At 41.6% G+C, this 22,455-nt stretch overlaps 1 protein-coding gene across 2 annotated transcripts in view; it reads left to right on the forward strand.

Moving 5' to 3' along the window:
• Nucleotides 1-22,455, forward strand: part of rhpn1 (rhophilin, Rho GTPase binding protein 1) — a 53,443-nt gene that overhangs the window by 1,360 nt on the left and 29,628 nt on the right. For both annotated transcript variants that reach the window (XM_057841681.1, XM_057841682.1), the window contains exons 3-4: nt 17,439-17,554; nt 18,510-18,638. In XM_057841681.1, the coding sequence (XP_057697664.1) occupies nt 17,439-17,554; nt 18,510-18,638 (245 nt within the window). The remainder of the gene's footprint in view (nt 1-17,438; nt 17,555-18,509; nt 18,639-22,455) is intronic.

A 22,455-nucleotide genomic window follows, 5' to 3' on the forward strand; every position in this document is an offset into this window, starting at 1 on the left:
AGTAAACATCGTATTTTGTATTATGTCAAATACTGGGATCATGGCACACGTTTAATATGGAGGTGACTTGCATTTTGTGACCGATTGTCCACCGAAAATGCCACTCGGCCGACGACCAGCGGCTTGTCGCACACCCCTCCACGCTATACTTGGCTTATTGCCCTCTTCGTGTGCCCGTTGTTCTGTCAAATTTTCCACCCCATCAGAACTTTGTGTTAAAAATGGCCGCGAATACAGCGATTACAAAGTAAACACAACAAAATTTCTTTAAATAAAGGGCTATTTACTTACGTTTGATCATGGACAAAAATGTAGAAAAGTTCTCCTGAGACACATCCTGCCATCTTAGCTGCCGGCGGTACTCTCCAGCTGCTTTCCCGGCGGGCTCTCCTGTCGGTAGCAGGGGAACGAGCTGTAACTTGCTCGCCACCGGGCAAAGACACTCGACAATCCCGCCGCCGTGTGAATTGTTCCGGGTTAGTTTTGTGGAATTTTTCGCTTGGAAAAGTAAAAATAAGATTTTGAGACGTCACTCGGGTTAGCATGTCGGCTAGTTGTCACATCTCTTGGTTTGTTTACATTCTCTGAAGCCGGGGCAGGAAAATGACGAAAGCCTGACTAACTACGGTGGCATAAAATATTGTTCGGGGGGTGCGACAGTAAAGGTGAAGTTGACAGTTTTGACCATCAAGTAATTTTGCCATGTTCTACTAAATAAATGCATTTATTATTTCATATTCCATTTAGCATAAGACTGTTATTTGTCATGACCATAGCATTTATTTAGCAATTGGGGAAAAATACTTCGATAAAAAGAATATCCTGTAAAAATATTGGAGTAGAGACTGAAACAAAGACATTTTGCGGCTCTCTTCGTCGCAATTTCCTCGTTCTGAATAATTCCCCCTCAATGGGTTGAATTCTAAATCAGATGAAACCATGACCGTGCCGACATCATCCTCCTGTTGGGGACGCTAGAGCCCTACAATAGTAGGCGTGGCTCAACAGCGGATTAAAAGACTAATTTCTCATCATCTGCACTTTGCCAAATTTTTGTATATCATCAACTCGTCTCAAAATATGGTTCTAATTCATATAATATTGCTATTTAAGACTTTTTTTATACCTGTCGTACGTACTTTAAGGCGTCATAAATTTGCAGCCTTCCCATGGGGTCACACCTGTGGGAAGGGCCAAAGGGGTCGGGTGCGTAGCAATTTGGGCGGCAGCCAAAGGCGGGGGCCTTGGCGGTCCGACCCCCGGCTACAGAAGCTAACTCTTGGGACATGGAATGTCACCTCTCTGGCGGGGAAGGAGCCCGAGCTGGTGTGTGAGGCAGAGAAGTTCCAACTAGATATAGTTGGACTCTCCTCCACACACAGTTTGGGCTCTGATACCAGTCCTCTCGAGAGGGGTTGGACCCTCTTCCACTCTGGAGTTGCCCACGGTGAGAGGCGCCGAGCAGGTGTGGGCATACTTATTGCCCTCAGGCTTGGTGCCTGTACGCTGGGGTTTACCCCAGTAGACGAGAGGGTAGCCTCCCTCCACCTTCGGGTGGGGGGACGGGTCCTGACTGTTGTTTGTGCTTATGCACCAAACAGCAGTTCAGAGTACCCACCCTTTTTGGAGTCCTTGGAGGGTGTTCTGGAGAGTGCCCCCTCTGGGGACTCCCTCGTTCTGCTGGGGGACTTCAACGCTCATGTGGGCAATGACAGTGAGACCTGGAGGGGCGTGATTGGGAGGAACGGCCCCCCTGATCAGAACCCGAGCGGTGTTCTGTTATTGGACTTCTGTGCTCGTCACGGATTGTCCATAACAAACACCATGTTCAAACATAAGGGTGTCCATATGTGCACTTGGCACCAGGACACCCTAGGCCGCAGTTCGATGATCGACTTTGTGATCGTGTCATCGGACTTGCGGCCGCATGTTTTGGACACTCGGGTGAAGAGAGAGGCGGAGCTGTCAACTGATCACCACCTGGTGGTGTGTTGGCTCCGATGGTGGGGGAAGATGCTGGTCAGACCTGGCAGGCCCAAACGTATTGTGAGGGTCTGCTGGGAACGTCTGGCAGAATCCCCTGTCAGAAAGGGCTTCAACACCCACCTCCGGCAGAACTTCTCCCTTGTCCCGGGGGAGGTGGGGGACATTGAGTCCGAGTGGGCCATGTTCCGCACCTCCATTGTTGAGGCGGCCGATCGGAGCTGTGGCCGTAAGGTGGTTGGTGCCTGTCGTGGCGGCAATCCCCGAACCCGCTGGTGGACACCAGCGGTAAGGGATGCCGTCAAGCTGAAGAAGGAGGCCTATCAGGCCTTTTTGGCCTGTGGGACTCCGGAGGCAGCTGACAGGTACCGGCTGGCCAAGCGGACTGCGGCTTTGGCGGTCGCCGAGGCAAAAACTCGGACATGGGAGGAGTTCGGTGAGGCCATGGAAAACGGCTTCGAGGAAATTCTGGTCCACCATATGGCGTCTGAGGAGAGGAAAGCAGTGCACTATTAACACTGTGTATAGTGAAGATGGTGTATTGCTGACCTCGACTCGGGACGTCGTGAGTCGGTGGAGAGAATACTTCGAAGCCCTCCTCAATTCCACCGACACGCCTTCCTTTGAGGAAGCAGAGTCTGGGGACTCCGAGGTGGGCTCTTCGATCTCTGGGGTTGAAGTCACTGAGGCGGTTGGTAAGCTCTTCGGTGGCAAGGCCCCAGGGGTAGATGAGATCCGCCCGGAGTTCCTAAAGGCTCTGGATGTTGTAGGGCTGTCATGGCTGACACGCCTCTACAACATCGCGTGGACATCGGGGACAGTGCCTCTGGATTGGCAGACCGGGGTGGTGGTCCCCCTTTTTAAAAAGGGGGACCGGAGGGTGTGTTCCAATTATAGAGGGATCACACTCCTCAGCCTCCCCGGTAAAGTCTATTCAGGGGTGCTGGAGAGGAGGGTAGTCGGGAAGTCGAATCTCGGATTCAGGAGGAGCAGTGTGGTTTTCGTCCCGGCCGTGGAACAGTGGACCAGCTCTACACCCTCGGCAGGGTCCTCGAGGGTGCATGGGAGTTCGCCCAACCAGTCTACATGTGTTTTGTGGATTTGGAGAAGGCGTTCAACCGTGTGCCTAGGGGAGTCCTGTGGAGGGTGCTCCGGGAGTACGGGGTACCGAGCCCCTTGGTAAGGGCTGTTCGGTCCCTGTACGACCGGTGTCAGTCTGGTCCGCATTGCCGGCAGTAAGTCGAATTCGTTCCCAGTGAGGATTGGACTCCGCCAAGGCTGCCCTTTGTCACCGATTCTGTTCATAATTTTTATGGACAGAATTTCTAGGTGCAGCCGAAGCGCTGAGGGTGTCCGGTTTGGTGGCCTCAGCATTGCATCTCTGCTTTTTGCAGACGATGTGGTGCTGTTGGCTTCATCAAGCCGTGACCTCCAACTCTCACTGGGGCGGTTTGCAGCTGAGTGTGAAGCGGTTGGGATGAAGATCAGCACCTCCAAATCCGAGACCATGGTCCTCAGCCGGAAAAGGGTGGCATGCCCTCTCCGGGTCGGGGATGAGATCCTGCCCCAAGTGGAGGAGTTCAAGTATCTTGGGGTCTTGTTCACGAGTGAGGGTAGGAGGGAGCGAGAGATTGATAGGCGGATCGGTGCAGCGTCCGCAGTGATGCGGACTCTGCACCGGTCCGTTGTGGTGAAGAAGGAGCTGAGCCAAAAGGCGAAGCTCTCGATTTACCGGTCGATCTACGTTCCTACCCTCACCTACCGAGCTGTGGGTCGTGACCGAAAGAACAAGATCACGGATACAAGCGGCCGAAACGAGTTTCCTCCGCAGGGTGTCCGGGCTCTCCCTTAGAGATCGGGTGAGAAGCTCGGTCATCCGGGAGGGGCTTGGTGTCGAGCCGCTACTCCTCCGCGTTGAGAGGAGCCAGTTGAGGTGGCTTGGGCATCTGGTTCGGATGCCTCCTGGACGCCTCCCTGGAGAGGTGTTCCGGGCATGTCCCACCAGCGGGAGGCCCCGGGGTCGACCCAGGACACGCTGGAGAGACTATGTCACTCGGCTGGCCTGGGAACGCCTTGGAATCCCGCCGGAGGAGCTGGCTGAAGTGGCTGGGGAGAGGGAAGTCTGGGCTTCCCTGCTGAAGCTGCTGCCCCCGCGACCCGACCCCGGAATAAGCGGAAGATAATGGATGGATGGATGGATGGATGGAAATTTGCAGTGTAAAAGAGGTAGTCAGGTGGGAAATAAAGTTCACTTGTGATGTTGCGAACGAATCAATTGTTTTAAACAACGGGAGCCAAATCGCGCTTAGTTGCGAGCCGTTCGGTTTGTCGCTTATTAAAAATTTTCTTGTGTCAATATTTTGCACTAAAAGCTTTTGCATAAAACGTCGCTGTAGCTGGATTTGCATGAATAACAAATCCTGAGTACTGTAGTTTTAAACACATACACACATATTATACAAAGCATAACATGCACAAAATACACGGTGGATGAAAAATGCTCTACGGTAGGCACTTGGAAATTTTTTTGAAGTACCGTATTGGCCCGAATATATGACGGTGTTTTTTGCATTGAAATAAGACTGAAAAAGTGGGGGTCATCTTATTCTCGCGGTCTAGACATGATACCCATTCATGACGCTAGATGGCGCCAGATATCATTGAAGCGATGTTCTGTTATGAGAGATCTCAGCTACTCTCAAGTTTAACCAGTTTGCATGATTTTATTGCAATGTTTTTCCTTATTCAGATTTGTTTGAAGACTACAGTTACAGTTACCCTTCACTTGATGCTTAATGCAGTTATTGAAATTTTGTTGTTTTATCACAATAGATCGGTTTATTTACATTTCAAAAACCAGAAACCATTAATTTACGAATGTGATTGCTGTTTAGTTTACATATTTAAATGTTCAGATATTAAGATTTGAATGAGGCTAAATAACATCCTTTTTCTCTCAAATATATTGTTATCATCATTTGTTTCAGATGTACTGTAATTATTTTCTGTAGAAAAATGAATTTGGTGTTGAAAAAGTCTTTTTTTCAAACTTGAGTCTTGAAAAAGAGGGGGTCGTCTGATAATAAAGGCCGTCTTATATTCAGGCCAATACGGTAATCCTTTTCACAAAATTTTGATTGAATCACAAAAGGCCCACGGACACAATAATAGGGGTGTGACAAAATATCGAAATGGTGACATATCCTGATACTTTGTATCCCAAAAGTTATCAATATTCGCCTGCCAAGAATCGAGATACGTTTTAAAAAGGTGTCAATGTCTAAAAAAATAAATAAATAAAAAGCAACCAACAAGGTACTACCAAAATCTTCCACCATTGTGTCTCAGTTAACTCTAAGGCTGCCTTGACGGTACTCGATGCCCAATCTATTTAGACTGGGAATGTTCGTTCATTCAGAACCAGAGCATTCACAGTCTTTCTGTCCAGTTTTCAGGGCATTTACTGTTCACTTGCTGTTCATTTTTTGGGCATTTACAAGTCATTTCCTGTTGAGTTTGAGTCACTGTCTATTTATTTGGGTGTTTCCCAGGTCACTTCCTGTTCTGCAAGTCAAAATCAACAAGAAGTGACCTATAAAATACCCTCAAATCAACAGGAATTTACTGAAAATCAACAGATAAATAACCTTAGATGCCCCAAAATTACCTCATTGCTTGGCATTGGCTGACACTGACGGGCATATTTGAACTGGGAGGGTGGCCATAGAACGATAGAACCCAGGTTCAGAACCACTGTCATAGACGTATTGTTGAGCCAGTTCAACGCGCACACCAGACTCATGTTTTTCTATCATTTTCATCTTCATTTCAATTGTAAGCCTCACCTTTTTCCCTTTTTCACCACCTGCACTAACATTGTGGGAACTCATGTTGATTTCTCACACAAGAAAATCCGCCGTGCCTCTGTCTTGCGGAAAAACAAAGAAACTGCGGTGCTTTCATAAATCGTATTTCGAGCATGTCCTCGGATGTAGAAACACATGGCAAGTCAAATTTTACGTCGGATGTCGAAAAGATCGTGTGTAGAAGCGATCGTATGTCGAGGTACCACTGTAATAGGAGGAAAAGTGCACCAATAATTGTCCCATTGACACAATGATATCGGCCATTACTTTTTGTGATCCAAATAAGGACAAATTATTGTTAATTCTGAATGTTTTAAGCTATATCTTAGTCAATTTTTCTTTTTTTCTTTTTTCAAATTTTCAATACATAATGTTAATGACGTGTACTTGACATTTGACCCGACAACTTGACCTTGGACCTAATTAGGCACAACCCTCGACCTCTTACCAATCTAGATAAAGATTCACAAAAAGGTCCACATTTTTTGGTGTCAAGTCATCTTCTATGACATTCATATTGTATTCCTGCTTTGTCTACCAGAGAAAATAACTCCCCTTTCACATAATTAAAAAAAAAATGAAGATATTTTTATTCCGTGGCCATACCAAATAAATGGTATACCGTTTTCTGCTTAAGAATATTATAAATTCAAAGTTTAAAAAAAATCTAAATAACCTTTAAATATGAAATAAATATGTTGGGTGCCATTTTAGTGCATTTTTGTACCATTTAGATAAATTATAGCGGTCATTTGAATTGGAACGATATTGGATAAAACTACATTGCGACTTTATGTGGGTTTGTGATATACAGTGGTACCGATCGCTTTGACATACGATCTTTTCGACATCCGACGTAAAATTTGACTCTCCATTTGTTTCAACATCCGACAAAATGCTCTAAATACGACTATGACAGCGCTGCAGACGGACGCACGGCAGATTTTCTTGTGAGAGAAATCAACACAGGTTTCAAAAAGGTTAGGACAGGTGGTGAAACAAGGAAAAAGGTGACGTTTACCATGGAAATGAAGATGCAAATGAGAAAAGTAGGAGCATGGGGTCCTTCAACTGGTGCAACAGTACAGCTGTTGAATGTCTACGATCTCCACAGTACTCCTCTGACCTCCGTCCGCCAGTCTTTATAAGTTAAGGTGACAATTACTATTATGGTAACATCGCCAAAGAAATCGCCAGCTTCGTCAGATTTTTATCATTTATTTCTGAACTTGTCCAACACAACACACCTACTGTCCGCCACAGTTGACTGTGTTCTCAACAAAAAATTCTAAGTGAAAGTAAACTCTCAACCGCACCGTTCCCTCTCTCTGTCATGTCAGCGACACGTTGCTTTTAGGTACAGCACGCAAAACATGTTTGCCACCTTAGAACCTTATTCGTTACATTATTACAGTAATTAGTATTATTTTATTATTATTATTTTTATTAATAATTTATTTGTGTTGCTATGTGTTATTGCCATTTGTAAGAGTACCAGCAGTATTTTTTAAGGATTTAGTGTAGGTTTTTGGGCTGTAGAACCAACGAATGAATGGAGTTATAATGTATTCTTATTGGAAAATCCTGCTCGACATACGATCATTTCGACTTACAAACAAGGTCCTGGAGCAAATTGACTGTATGTAGAGGTACCACTGTATATTGTGATATTAAAACTAGAAGAATTTTCACCAGATGACTTGAAAAGCTTTGTTTGGAAAGACTTTAGTTGACTCAATATGACCACATTGTTTTCATGAGCGATGTCCCAATCCGATCACACGATAGGAAATCGGGTTGATCGCGCCATTTTTTGGGGGCTCGAAATCTGTTGAAAAGGATTGGGTTTTTATTTAAAAAATATATTTTGTTTTTCTGCTTCATGCTTGTACAGCCTCTCACCCTCCCTCCTGCTGCGTTTGTTGGTCACCAGTGCAGGTACTTAAAGTTAACCATGATTGACAGGTTTGTAGCTTTGATCTGGCCAGACACACCTCAGTAGCTCTACAATCAAAGGCAAAAATGTGTTAATCATCGTTAAGTTTTGTACACTGTCTGAATTGTGCGGTGGCAACTCATTCATTGTGTTAGTGAGAGGCTGTTCTGAGCTGCGTGAGCTACAAAAAAAAAAAAAAAAAAGACTTTTTTTTTTCCGGTATTCGATCAGGACTCTGTATCGGCAGATTCTCAAAATCAGCTGACTTGGGTGCAAAAACATACGATTGGGACATCCCTAGTATTCCTATAATACCGTTTAATCCAGGCTAAGGTGGTGTATTTGTGAATGATGAAGATTGGTGTGTATAAAAGGGATCCAGGAAGCCATGTCTCTGCACAATTGCTGCTTTTTTGAAGAAAAAACAAAAGTTTACATTTAAAAAAAACAACAGCAAAAAAACAATTGCATGTCCTGCAATGGGACTATTGCGCATGCGCACATTGTGATGGAGATGTTTAAACGATATATTGTACAGGCCTAATTCAAAACCATACCAACAGGCATATTGCTAGCCAAAATGGCTATGTGTGGCACTATATGGAATCATTACAGCGACTTTATATTTCATATACAAGTAATATAAAACGTAGGGATGCACGATATCCATCTTTTGAAACCGATATCGATAACTTCCTGCTCCTTAAGGCCGATACCGATATGAAAACCGATAATGTATACAATTTCTCAATGTATATCAATCAGTCAATATCGTTGACGATGTGTTCCCCTGAACAATGAGCACTGATCTAAAACATAAACCCAACAGGCTGTTTTATCTGCTTTGTCAGCGGATAAAACATTTGGTGCAACGGGAGAAGAGACTTTTGTGGTCTTGGTCCATGAAACAACTTTCTTAGCCTGGCAATTATAGAACAGCAAGCCTATCAACAACCAAAAGGCCTCTCAATAACTTGTAAACATAACACTGCAAAATGCAAACATTTGCTAATTGCCATAGAAAGGTTTATGCATAGCTCAGTGAAGAAAAAATACGGCCTGTAGAACAGTAACAAAACTTTGCATACTGGCAAAACAGGAGTGGAAACAAACGCACACATCCCAATCCGACACCAAAAATATTATTAAAAGGACCGATAACATATATTGTTATTGGATTTATTGGGATGACGTCATAATTCCTATTATCGGACCGATAATTATCGTGCACCTCTAATAGAACGTAAACAACAACCTAGCAGGTAAAAATCACTTCTATATATCATCTTACATCATCCATTATCACTTTGAAAAGTCACCATTATTCAAAGAGACCTTAACTAACCTCATTGTTCTTGAAATTAGAATTGGTGGATCCTCCATGAACTGTGTTTTTCGGACTATAAATCGCGTTTTTTTTTTTTTTCATATTTTGGCTGGGGGTGCGACTTATACTCAGGAGCGACTTATCTGTGAAATTATTAACACATTATGATATCATTTCACATGTTATTTTGTTTTTTTGGGGTGACACTGATGGTTTAGTAAACTTGTGAGCATGTTCTTTATGCTTTAGTTATCAGAATAACTCTTAATAGCTATGGCCACGTTCGCGTTCTGCCTTTGGCAATGTGTGTTCTTGTATTATTGACTTTTTTATATTAAAATGCATGCTTTTAGTTTGTGGCGCTTTCACGCCCACGTGGGGGCGCACTCGCACTTGTTAACGTGAAGAAGAGCACTCACACGCCAGAAGAAGACGGACAGCTACGTAGCTCTGAGTGAGTGGGCGAGTTAGCGAGAAAGAAACACGGCTGCGAATCTACATTCATTGTTTATGCTTTTAAAATCTATCTCTACAGAGGCAACGCCTGTGTGTATCATCTTTTCTGTTGTTGTTGTGTGTTTTCCACCCGCGATCGGACACTTAGAGCCAGTTGTGTGGTTGTTTGAACAATGTGCTAATGCTAGTGAATGCATGCTAACCGTTTGTCATTGCAGTAATAGCATCTAATTATCATTTTTTTACGTTGATGCAAACCTGTATGGTATCGAGGACCAACTTGGCAAATTATACGGACGTCCAGCATCGTCATTTGGGAGTTTAGCCCGCTGAATAGCCAGGACCGAGCCGTAGCGTCCTGGTGAGGACAGTATATTCGCATTTCGTTGTTCATGCACTGTACACTGTACATTTATTCAGCATGTTGTTCTCTATTGTATTTTTATATAAAATTGCCTTTCAAGATGACATATCTATTCTATGTGTTGGATTTTATCAAGTACATTTCCCCCAAAAATGCGACTTATACTCCGGTGCAATTTATATATGTTTTTTTTTCTCTTCAATGGGCATTTTATGGCTGGTGCGACTTACACTCAGGTGCGACTTGTAGTCCGAAAAATATGGTAGTCCGCTTCAAAACAAGACTCCGACCTTGAACTTAGAGAAAACAAATGTTATGTGACAAAAGTTAAAAGGCTTGACATAAGAGGGCATGCAGGGTTCGAATCACAAAAAGGTGACACATCCGGGGCCACCCTTTTGCAGCCAGGGGGTGGGTTTTCACAAGTGCCTTCCTGCGGAGCATTAAAAGTGTTGCGGCATGAAAATGCATTTACACCTACCATTCTGCATGGAAACAAGAAACAAGACAGGTAAATATGTTTAAAAATGAAGAAATTAAATACATAGGCAGTTGGGGGGGGGGGGGGGCAATGAGCCAGTTTTATGGACGATTCGTTGAAGTCAACAGATCCCAACGATCTGGCTCCCTCTAAAGAGCCATAAATCCCATCTCAAGCATGTAGTTTATCCACACAAGCATTTAAGGGATTACATGTGTGCAAGCTGCACAAACATTTTAAATGGGTGAAACGGAAGCACTCTGACAAATGCATCGTCAAATGAATGTGTGAGCGATAAGAAAAGTGAGTCAGAAAATGCTTTTTTTTTTTCTTGGTCCATGACCTCACAACTCAATTTTAGTCGTATCAAATACGTTTCCCAATTGAAATAAAATGCCGTTTAACCGTTCATCCATCTCAAAGCTACCACCTTGTTTTTAATGAAACACAATAGCACTATAAGAATAATAAAACAAAAAAGTATGAAAGACAAAACGGGTCATTATACACTGCTGTCCAAAAGTATTGGCAACCCTGCATTTCGGTCAGATAATGCTCAATTTCCCCCAGAAAATGATTGCAATTACAAATGCTTTGGTAGTAATATCTTCATTTATTTTTTCTTACATGGCGGCACGGTGGCTTAGTGGTTAGCACATCTGCCTCACAGTTCTGAGATCAAGGGTTCAATCCCGGGCTTCGGCCTTCCTGTGTGGAGTTTGCATGTTCTCCCCGTGCCTGCGTGGGTTTCCTCCGGGAACTCCGGTTTCCTCCCAAAAACATGCATGGTAGGCTGATTGAACACTCTAAATTGTCCGTAGGTATGAGTGTGTGCGTGAATGGTTGTATGTCTCCTTGTGCCCTGCGATTGGCTGGCAACCAGTTCAGGGTGTCCCCTGCCTACTGCCCGTAGTTGGCTGGGATAGGCTCCAGCACCTCCGCGACCCTCGTGAGGAAAAGCGGCATGGAAAATGAATGAATGAATTTTTTCTTACAATACAAAAATTTTTTTTAAAATCATTATCATTTTACACAAAATTCCAAACATAGGGCGGACAAAAGTATTGGCACCCTCAGCCTATTACTTGGTAGCACAACCTTTGGACAAAATAACTGCGAACAACTGCCTCCGGTATCCATCAATGAGATTCTTACAATGCTCTGCTGGAATTTTAGGCCATTCTTTTTTGGCCAACTGCTCCAGGTCTCTGAGATTTGAAGGGTGCCATTTTCAGATCTCTCCACAGGTGAACTATGGGATTCAGGTCATGACTTATTGCTGGCCACTTTAGAAGTCTCCAGTGCTTTCTCTCAAACCATTTTCTAGTGTTTTTTGAAGTATGTTTTGGGTCATTGTCTTGCTGACCCATGACCTCTGAGGGAGACCCAGCTTTCTCACACTGGGCCCTACATTTTGCTGCAAAATTTGTTGGTAGTCTTCAGACTTCATAATGCCATGCACATGGTTAAGCAGTCCAGTGCCAGAGGTAGCAAACCAACCCCAAAACATCAGGGACCTTCCGCCATGCTTGACTGTGGGGGGTCAAAGGCATCAACCACTCATCAACCACTAGTATTTTTGACCTACAGGTGTTCAAAAAGGTGTGAATATACATTGAAAAATGATATATTATTGGTTATCGTATCGGTATCGGCCTTGAGGAGCAGGAAGTTATCTGTATGGGTTTTTAAAAAAAAATAGATATCGCACACCCCTACTTTAATTACACAGATTTCTTTACAGCACGGTGCAAGAGGACAAATGGTGAAATTGCACTTGACATTTCACATCCCTCTTGCTTTGGTCTTTAACGAGCAATATGTAAGATTTACACTTCAATTTTTCATGAAATGGCCCTAATATTTCACTAGAATGTAATCATAGTTTTTTTGTAAATACTACAACACATTTCTAAATAGTCAAACTGAGATGTTCCCATTTTAAAGTCAACTGTCAGCCCGTAAAAGTTATTGTTTTAATTCTGTGTTCCCAACGGATGTCCCGCTCTCCACCAATCAGCCAATTATAAGTTCTTTGTCCAGGTTGCCAGAGCTTTAAAGGCTTCGTGAACTAGGGTTGCAGAAATAAGACAAAGATCTATGTATAAGTCTTGCACTTGCACTAAAAGTATGTTTATTTATACACAGTGCTTCCCACAGGATTTTAGGAGACTGTGGTGGGAGGGTCTCGGACCCTCGGGGTAGGGTGTGTGCGTGTACATTTTCAAGCCTGGTGTATCTCTTTAGGGCATTTTGAGACCACTGAATGTAATATAAATTGCTGTATGCGGTGTCGCCGGATCGCGCCAAATGCAGCAGAATGCAGCAGACAGTAGTCCCGTAGCCTGGTACACCAGACTCAGCGGCAATATGTTCCAATCCGCGGTAAATTCGGTTTTACATGACCAAAAACACATCGAGTCGCTAAAACCAACAGTCTGTCTCGCGCTAGCCATGTTGAATATGTTGAAATGTCTCTCGCTAGTTTCTTGTCGCTTAACCGACGTCCCGTCAGCCCGTCGCTGATTGGCCCGCTCCGCTGTCTAATTGCTGTGGCTGGCTCCGCCCTGGAAATTTTTTTCTGCTTAATGGTGGCCTGACTCATACTCTCATAGCCAGGCATGAAAATGGGTCAGGGGTTAAAAAGGTGAGAAGGGTTTGGAGGAAATATGTTCCAGTACACTGTACACCCCAACAAAATATTGAGCTCTGTCAACCCACACTGTGTTTCAGCAGGGCCGTGCAGAGACCGGTGGAGGGGCGGGTGCTCGTAGATCAAAAGGGGCACATGAACAAGTATTTAATACACCTTAAAACAACATAACTTCAATTTTAACCAGCTTTAGATCATATTTGGCTGTGACTGTGACATACTTTAATTGGGAGGGGGCAACAGTGAATGGAAATCAAAACTGTCATCAACACTTTCTGGCTGTGACTCAGTCAGTCTGCCTATTTTCTTCCTTCAACCTCTGCATCAAAACTTCCTTCCTCAACTTGTTCATCTGAGAACAAACCACATCAGATGGTCACTGAGCCACCAACAGCACAGTTTTCTTAAAACTATTATTTCATTATTATCCATACTTAACAACTCTAGCACCTAATGATTAATAAAGCAATGACATAAAATCTTATAGAAAAATAACATTGTAATTGTGTTTATAATTGTATTTAATACCCGACTATCCTTGCAAACTTGTTCTTACCAGGTCTGCTATTCACCCAGCTGATGAGGTATCCACTGCCTTTAGCAGCCTCATCTAACTCCTTTTTTTTTTATCCCTCAATCTCCCTTCCCTACGAGGCATGTCTATGTAATGAAATATAAATATTTAAAAAAAACAAAAAAACAGACTCCCCGGTGGCTTTTAGTTTTAAAGCTTTCTTAATTTCTTTCTCAATAACGATGGAGGTAGATTTGTGTTTTTATTATTCAATCAAAAAACAAAGTTACTTCTATCAAAAACAAAGTTGCTTCAATCAAAATACAGTATATACTTTTAATCCCCAAAAAGTCACTTCAATAAAAAAAATTGTTTTTGATTGCAAAAATAAATTTGAGACAAAAAAAGCATTTGAAAACTATTTTTCTTGATTGAAACAAATTTTTCCATTGAAGTAATGTTGTTTTGCGTTTGGGCCACATTTTGGCTAGGACATTTGTGTCTTTATTATTCAATCAAATAAGTTGCTTCAAACAAAAAAATATATATAAAAAGAAAAACTTTGCACATGTGTCAATCACCGTTTACCAAAGCCTGAGAGGGTTTGAGCAGACTCACTATGAAGCATTTAATAAAGCCAAGCATTTTCTTACTACTTTATTCTTGTTTAAAAATAATTCGATGGGGCAGTAACATGTTTAAAACTTATCATAATTCTTACATTTTGAAGTACTTGAAAACCATTTATAAATGATACTTTGGTGAAAAAAGTGAAAAAAACATGTCTTATATATATGTATCTTTTTTCCAATGTAAAATCTGAATAAATGCATTGAACACGCACAGAAAAATGGGGGGGGGGGGGCGCTACTTCGCGGTTTTCACTTATTGCGGCGGGTTCTGGTCCCCATTAACCGCGAAAAACGAGGGATCCCTGTATTTCTGAAAAGCTTTAAGAAGCAGGACTCATTCCCACCACTCGTCGGGCCGGTGTTGTGCCGACACCGGCCGTCAGCTCAAGTCTCAGCCGAAAATAACGCGTCTCAGGCGGACGACGGGAGCGATGCGAGGCGCCCCCTCCATCCGAGAGCATGCCGCTTAATTTGACTCAACAGTGTGTTTCTTCGTTTATATTACCGCTAAATACACAAGCTTGACGCCAATTTAACGGGAGCTGTTTTTTTTCATGGGAGATTTGGCTAGCTCTGGCAGTGTTCAACGCAAGCTGCAACGAATGGCAGTAATTTTTTTATATCGCAAAAATGTGAAAACGATTGAAACCATTACTCACCAAATTCAATCTGCTGGCAAATACAGGCAAGTGTGTATGCTACGCTCTGGTCTGCCCCGGTGTGGATAAGGCCTGCTTTTTCTTTTCGCAGCTTTGCAATGCAACCAAAGGCTCTCCGAGCACTCCATGTTCACGTGAGGAGTGCGCGTGTTTGGAATAATGAAACGCAGCTTGGGCCGATGATTGGTTCTCGTCAGCGAAGCATCTAGAAGGATTTGCTGACTGTCCAAGTGTCATTTTTTTAAAGAACCGATTTCTTAAGTGCTCAGTTTATGTACTAAGTTAATCACATGATGATAATAATAATAATAATTAAATAAAACCTCCCGACCCCCCCCCCCCTCCTCCCAAAAAGAATTTCTCCTCGGATCTACGCAATTCATGTAGGTCGCCCTTTTTGACTTCAAAACGGCGAATTTCGCCGAAAGGTGAGAGATTTTCATGCCTGCATAGCACAGCTATGAGTCTGGTGTACCAGGCTTGTAGTCCCGTCTATGAGCGCGACCTGTTGGCGTGTGTGTCTGTGTGTGTGCGCGCGTAGAGTGAAGTGGGCTACAGCTGTGTAATCGGCTGACTGACGCATCTGATTTTTTTTTTTTTTTCGGCGGGGAGGGGGGCAAACGAGACACACTGAATACAACGAGATACTTAATTGTACTCAACTATAGTTACTTGTTCTGCAAGTACGTGTTTTTGCGTGTACTTAAACCATAACTAAATGGACTTGCATGTACTTGAACAAATATGTTTACAGTTATCCCTCACAACTTAGTGCTTCAAACTCCGCCCCTTCAGTCAGTCGCGGATGTTTTTCAATTAAAAATAAATAAACAAATAAATACAGTATTTTATTTAAACAAGATAGGATATATGCATGTATACATGTGCAAATAATTTTCCTTTATATATATCTAATGTATATCATAAGTATTACATTTGCAGTGCTTAAAAAAACTATTATAAAAATATACATACACGTTTTTGTTGTTGTTATTATACTTTACTGCCTCTACTTTGTGGATTTTCGCGGGATGAGGTTGAGGGTGGTCCCCATTAACCGTGAAAAACGAGGGATCACTGTACTTTCGGTTACTACAAGTGCATGTACATGTACAAGCGCTTGTACTTGTACAACAATTGTGTGTACTTGTACTCAGTTGTTAAAGAGGGATTTGACAAGTGAGGGAGCCCTAAAATTCAGTGTTGCGGCACATTAATAAAAATTACGTACATGAGGGGTCCCCAAACTTTTTCCTGTGAGGGCCACATAACCTTTCCTTTCTCTGATGAGGGGCTGGGGTCTGTTTGTAACAGAAAAAGTGTGACAATTGCAGGAGTGCCTAAATGTAAAAAAAATACTGTTTTTCAGAAAGCCACAATCAAATAAAGCTTTCTGGATTCTTAACGGAACAAAAGTCAAATAAAAATAATAATATACTATAATATAATAATAATAACACTATTAATTAAATAGATAATAACCACATAACCCTCTCTGAGTTCTTCACAGAAAAAGCCAGGAAATAAATAACACTATTGAGAGAAAAAAAAAGAAAATTCAAAATGCTGTCTGGTATTGTTCAGAGGGCCGGACCAAATGTGGAGGTGGGCCGTATCCGGCCCGCGGGCCGTAGTTTGGGGACCCCTGACATATATGATGGCAAAAAATTGTATTGGCTTTGTTCTCAAAAGAGAAATACTGGCCGGAATAACAGGAAAAATACACGTACAGTAGCAATCTAACATGGCTAACTAACACTAAAAAACAAGTTCAAAAAGGCTCTGGCGGAAATTGAGAGACTGTGGATGGGACATGTGGCCGCTTGCCATACTTTGCCAGACTCTTTCGGGGGAAAAAAAAAAATTACTGTATTGGCCCGAATATAAGACAGTGTTTTTTGAATTGAAATAAGACTGAAAAAGAGGGGGTTGTCTTATATTCGCGGTCTAGACCCTTTCACGACGCTAGATGGCGCCAGATATAATTGAATGGATGTTCTGTCATGACAGATCACATCTACTCTCAAGTTTAACCAGTTTGCATTATTTTGTTGCAATGTTTTTCCTTATTCAGATTCGTTTCAAAACTACAGTTACAGTTAGACTTCGCTTTGATGGTTAATTCAGTTATTGCAGTTTTGTTGTTTTATCACAATTGATTGGTTTATTTACATTTCAAAAACCAGAAGCCATTCATTTACGAATGTGATTGCTCTTTAGTTTACATATTTAAATGTTCATATATTAAGATTTGAATAAGGCAAATAGCATGCTTTTTCTCTCAAATATATTGTTATAATCATTTGTTTCGGATGTTCTGTGATTATTTTCTGTATAAAAATTAATTTGGTGTTCAAAAAGTCTTTTTTTCAAACTTCCTAAGGTCCTAAGGGCCAATACGGTACGACCGAGAAAAACACCCATGAGTTCCAAGCAGTTTACTCATTGGAGAACCAAACCAATAACTTTATGTGCAGCCCTGTTAAAATCTACAAAGTGTTGTGTATGTATACTTTATATATGCTATTAGAAAGACCCTTACCTATATCGCCAACTCTCTTCTACAGGGATGTGACCCTTTTGCCCAATCTCAACGCAGTAAACTGCAAAATCGACGAGCTCGCATTAATCAGCAAATCAACAAAGAGATGCGCATGAGAGCTGGAGCCGAGAACCTGTTCAGGTGAGCCTCTGTAAAAACTCAAAGGTACCCTCCCTCCTGCTAAGCAATGTGGCCAAACTGTCCAGCTTGTATTTTGTACTTAAAGTTGATCTTGCCAGAGAAGCTTGGTAGCCCTACGACCAAAGGTACAAATGTGTCAGTCTGGAGCCCTGATATAAATTCAGATTATTATTTTTAGTTTGTGTGTTTTATGGAAGAATAAACATTCATTGTGTTTGAATGGGTGGTTTATTAGGATATATTGTCACTACATTAGTAGTTAAATAGGTTCTTTTTTTCGGGGGGGGGACACTAATATGCATATCGGCAGTCATTTATGAGACAATATAACACACACTTAAATTTGTTATTGCCACAGGCCTATGAAGAAGACTAAGGGTGAATCCCATTTCACCCCTTGGCCCTACCCCTTACCCCTTCCCCTCCGTTTTGCGCGTTCACGTGTAGGGGTAGGGCTGTCCCAATTCACGCTAATGTGCAGGGGTAGGGGTAAGGGGGAGGGCTTTCCACCCCTCCAAACGGAGGGCCATGACTACCCTCACTCCAAACGGAGGGTTACGCGAAATTTCCCAGGGTGCAAAGCGATTACCCCGAGAATCATTTCCAAAATGGCGGAGCCAAGGAAAGAAGTACACAAATGTAAGTAGCTCTGTTTATCCCTAATTTAACTATTTTAACAGTTTTAAGTTGTGATAACTGATGTAGGCGTGTCTGTTTGGTTCTGTCGCTTTTTGATGACGTCACAACTGGCGGAATGGACTTATGACGTACGTGAGTGTGAAGGGGTGTCCCAATTCGTAGGGCTAACGTTTCAAGCCCCTACCCCTTATTGCTCCGTTTGAAGGGCCAAGTGGTAGGGGGAAGGGGTAAGGGGGAGGGCCAAGGGATGAAATGGGATTCACCCTAATTCTAGGGAAATTTGTAATATCAGAAAAAAAGGTGCTTTACTTTGCAGGGCAACAACAAACAACAAAGTAAAAGAAACCCTGGCTCTGGAACTCAGCTTCGTGAACTCCAATCTACAACTTCTTAAAGAAGAACTAGAGGATCTCAACAGCAACATGGAAGTCTATCAGACAGATAGGTAGGTCTATTAAGCACAAAAAAAGTCCATGCCAACGCATGAGAAGCATTGGCAAAAAAAACCCAAGTATAATAAGAACAAAAATAATTGAATTATTTTCCATAAAAAGGATGCGTATATGACTCGTATCATGTTTACATTATACACACACTTTCCTTCTTAGCACAGACAGTTGCCAGAGAGGAAAAAAAAACATGTTTTACCACCGCTAGACACACTAAACACGCTGGAGTTAACTCTCGTAGCTTGTGGGAAACATTCATGACATTGAAAACATTCATGACAGTGTAACCTTTCATTTTGTTTAAATGTGAATTCATATTGGAGGTATTGCCTCCTCGGCAGCAAACTTGTTTTACATGTCGGTTGGCCCTCCTCCGCAAAGCCGCGACCGTCTTTAACTTTCCTGTAGCCGAAGTATTTCCATACCAGTGATTTCGTTTTCTTCAATGGGGAAAAAAGTTCAGGAGTTTCATCTCCTCCAGTCATCGTGTAGCTCACTCACTGACATTGAGCAAAAACCGGTGGGGGAGGGTTGAGCCTTGCAGCTGCAAGCGAGGGATTTCTCCCTGCATTTTTGGGACATAAAAAATAGCTAATTCCGTAGGGACGGTATGACGGAAAATTTTTGCGGTTTTGAAACTGTGACGTTTTCATCCCATGTTATACCTTGAAACCGGTAATCGGCATATGTCTACTCACAAGTCAAATGTTGAATGAATAACAACTTTCCCCTGTGCTGTATCTTCGCTATAATGCAAACTAGCCAGTCAGCTAGATTCACTACTCACTGCATTGTTCCTTACAAAGATTATTATTATTACTGAACACTCAACTAGTAAAATTTTGATAAATTCTGTTCATATTTGTAATATTATTTGTATATGTATTAGGGCTGTCAAAATTATCACCTTAACGGGCGGTAATTAATTTTTTTAATTAATCACGTTAAAATATTTGACGCTATTAACGCACATGCCCTGCTCACAGATTAAAATGACAGCACAGTGTCATGTCCACTTGTTACTTGTGTTTTTTGGTGTTTTGTCACCCTCTGCTGGTGCTTGGGTGCGACTGATTTTATGGGTTTCAGCACCATGAGCATTGTGTAATTATTGACATCAACGATGGGAGGCTATTAGTTTATATTTTGATTGAATATTTTTTAAAAATTATTTAAATGAAAACACTAAGTGAGGTTTTAATATAAAATTTCTATAACTTGTACTAATATTTATCTTTTAAGAACTACAAGTCTTTCTATCCATGGATCGCTTTAACAGAATGTTAATGTTAATGCTATCTTGTTGATTTATTTTTATAATCAACAAATACAGTACTTATGTACAGTATGTTGAATGTATATATCCGTCTTGTGTCTTATCTTTCCATTCTAACTAAGCCTGAACGATATATCGTTTAAACATCGCCATCGCGATGTGCGTGTGCGCAATAGTCCCATCGCAAGCACGTGCGATAGTTTTTCTTTTTTTTGATCCACATACGCCTCACGTTCTGGTCTGCGCACAGCCTCCTACCCTCCCTCTCCCAGCCTTTTGATCCTCTCAGTCACTGCGGCACAACAATGGCTTTGATCTGGCCAAAGTAGCAGACTTCACACGGGCATCTGTCAATCATCGTTTAACTTGTTAAACAATTGCAAGGAAGCCGCGCTGGAATGAATGTGTGTACTGTGGGGACGTTGGAGACATTTAAATGCCAGAAGTGATCATGAGGAGTTTGAAATTTCTACATGTCACTTCAACGGTCACAGCTAAAGTAGATAAACAGAAGCATTTAATAAAGCCAAGCATTTATCTGCTACAGTACTTTATTCTTGTTCAAAAATGATTTGGTTGGACAGTTATGTTTAAAACTTATCATAATTATGAAATTTGAAGTGCTTAAAAACCATTTATTTATATACATTTTTTAAATCACTTTGGGGGGTGGGGAGAGTGAGAAAAAAACATGTCTTATACACGGTGACCCAAAAAAAAGTTTACACTGCCATAATACAACTTAAATGCCATGTTTATTCAGTTTAGAATTAGAATTGAATCACAAATGATACATTATTGTAAAGAACATGTACAGTACACTCTTTTTCAACGTGTCCTCCCTTAAGTGTCACAACAGCCTCCAGGCGCCTGTGGAACGCTTCTTTATGTAGGATGCTGTCATCTTTTCCCAAGATCTAACAATGGACCTCTCCTAGGCTGCCACAGAAGTTTGTGGCTTCTTACAGGCACTGTCCTCCACAGTTGCCCATATGCTATAATCCAGGGGATTGAGATCTGGACTCTGGGGTGGCCACATATCACCTTGTCAATCAACTTTTTGGTCCGCACAGATCGGCACTTCCACACCCAGGTTTTCGTGAGGCTGTTCCAATATCTTTCAGCTTCTTTTTAACTTTGTAGACTGCACATCTGGATATTCTCAGATTTGCTGCAATCTCAGTAGGTGTCAGACCGGCACGCAGCAATTCAGGTACAGCTAAAGTTTTCTTCATTTTCAGCAGAAGCACAGGAATTGTAGAGACGAGAGATTACCAGCTGCATTGAGTGACCTTAATGAATCACTTAAGCATGACAACCTATTTAGATATGTTTCAATGGCTTTTAAACAAGCAGTCAACTGAGTGTAAACTTTTTTTGGGGTCAACCTGTATGTATCTCTTTCCAATGCCAAATCTGAATAAATACATTGGGCACAAAAAACACACACACACACAAAAAAAAAAAATTTAAATGGGGGGTGGGCTACTTCGCGGTTTTTCACTTATCGCGGCGGGTTCTGGTCCCCATTAACCGCGAAAAACAAGGGATGACTGTACACTGTGGTGATCTAAAGTCTTTCCAAACAGCTATTTAAGTCATCTTGTGAAAATATCTTGAAAAAAATATATATAATTTTTTTAAATATCGCAATATAATATCGCAATATATCGCAAACCCAAAAAAAATCGCAGCAATAGTTTTTCCCAATATCGTTCAGGCCTAATTCTAACAATAATTTACAGAAAAATATGGCATATTTTATAGATGGTTTGAATTGCGATTAATTACGATTAATTAATTTTTAAGCTGTGATTAACTTGATTACAAATTTTTAATCGTTTGACAGCGCTAATATGTATATATTTGAGATATTTTAAGAATTTTTTTTTTTCATGCAAAGTCCTCAAACCTGCTTCAGGTGGAAATCTGGAACAACCCACCCCAGTGGTTGACTCAAAAGTTACAACCTCCCACAAATCACCTCCAATTTTCCTGCTTGATCACTCATTTCATTAGACACCTCTGTCCTCATTACCTGCTCATTTTTTGTCAGTTCAAAATTCTGCATGAGTTGTTCTCATAGTTTGGGGATGAATTATTGTCTAATTGACCCAGGATCTCAACTCTATGCTGCCATTCTACAAACCTGTCTTTCTTCTGTTTAGACTGATCCTGAAACAATTCGTCGTTATAATAATACCCTCATTAAAATGTTAATATATATACTGGACTGTCTCAGGAAATTAGAATACACAATATTCTAATTTCCTGAGACAGTCAGGAAATTAGAATATTGTGTATTCTAATTTCCTGAGACAGTCCTGTATATATACACAGGACTGTCTCAAAAAATTAGAATATTGTGTATTCTAATTTCCTGAGACAGTCCAGTGTATGTGTGTGTATATATATATATATATATATATATATATAAATTATAAAACATAATACAGTATGTATTAAATGATCAATATATATGTATGTAAAATATTAGATGAATGACTCCGTTTCTTCAAAATCAACTCAATCATGAA

This window comes from Corythoichthys intestinalis, chromosome 7, assembly GCF_030265065.1.
Source record: "Corythoichthys intestinalis isolate RoL2023-P3 chromosome 7, ASM3026506v1, whole genome shotgun sequence".
NCBI classification, from domain to species: Eukaryota; Metazoa; Chordata; class Actinopteri; order Syngnathiformes; family Syngnathidae; genus Corythoichthys; species Corythoichthys intestinalis.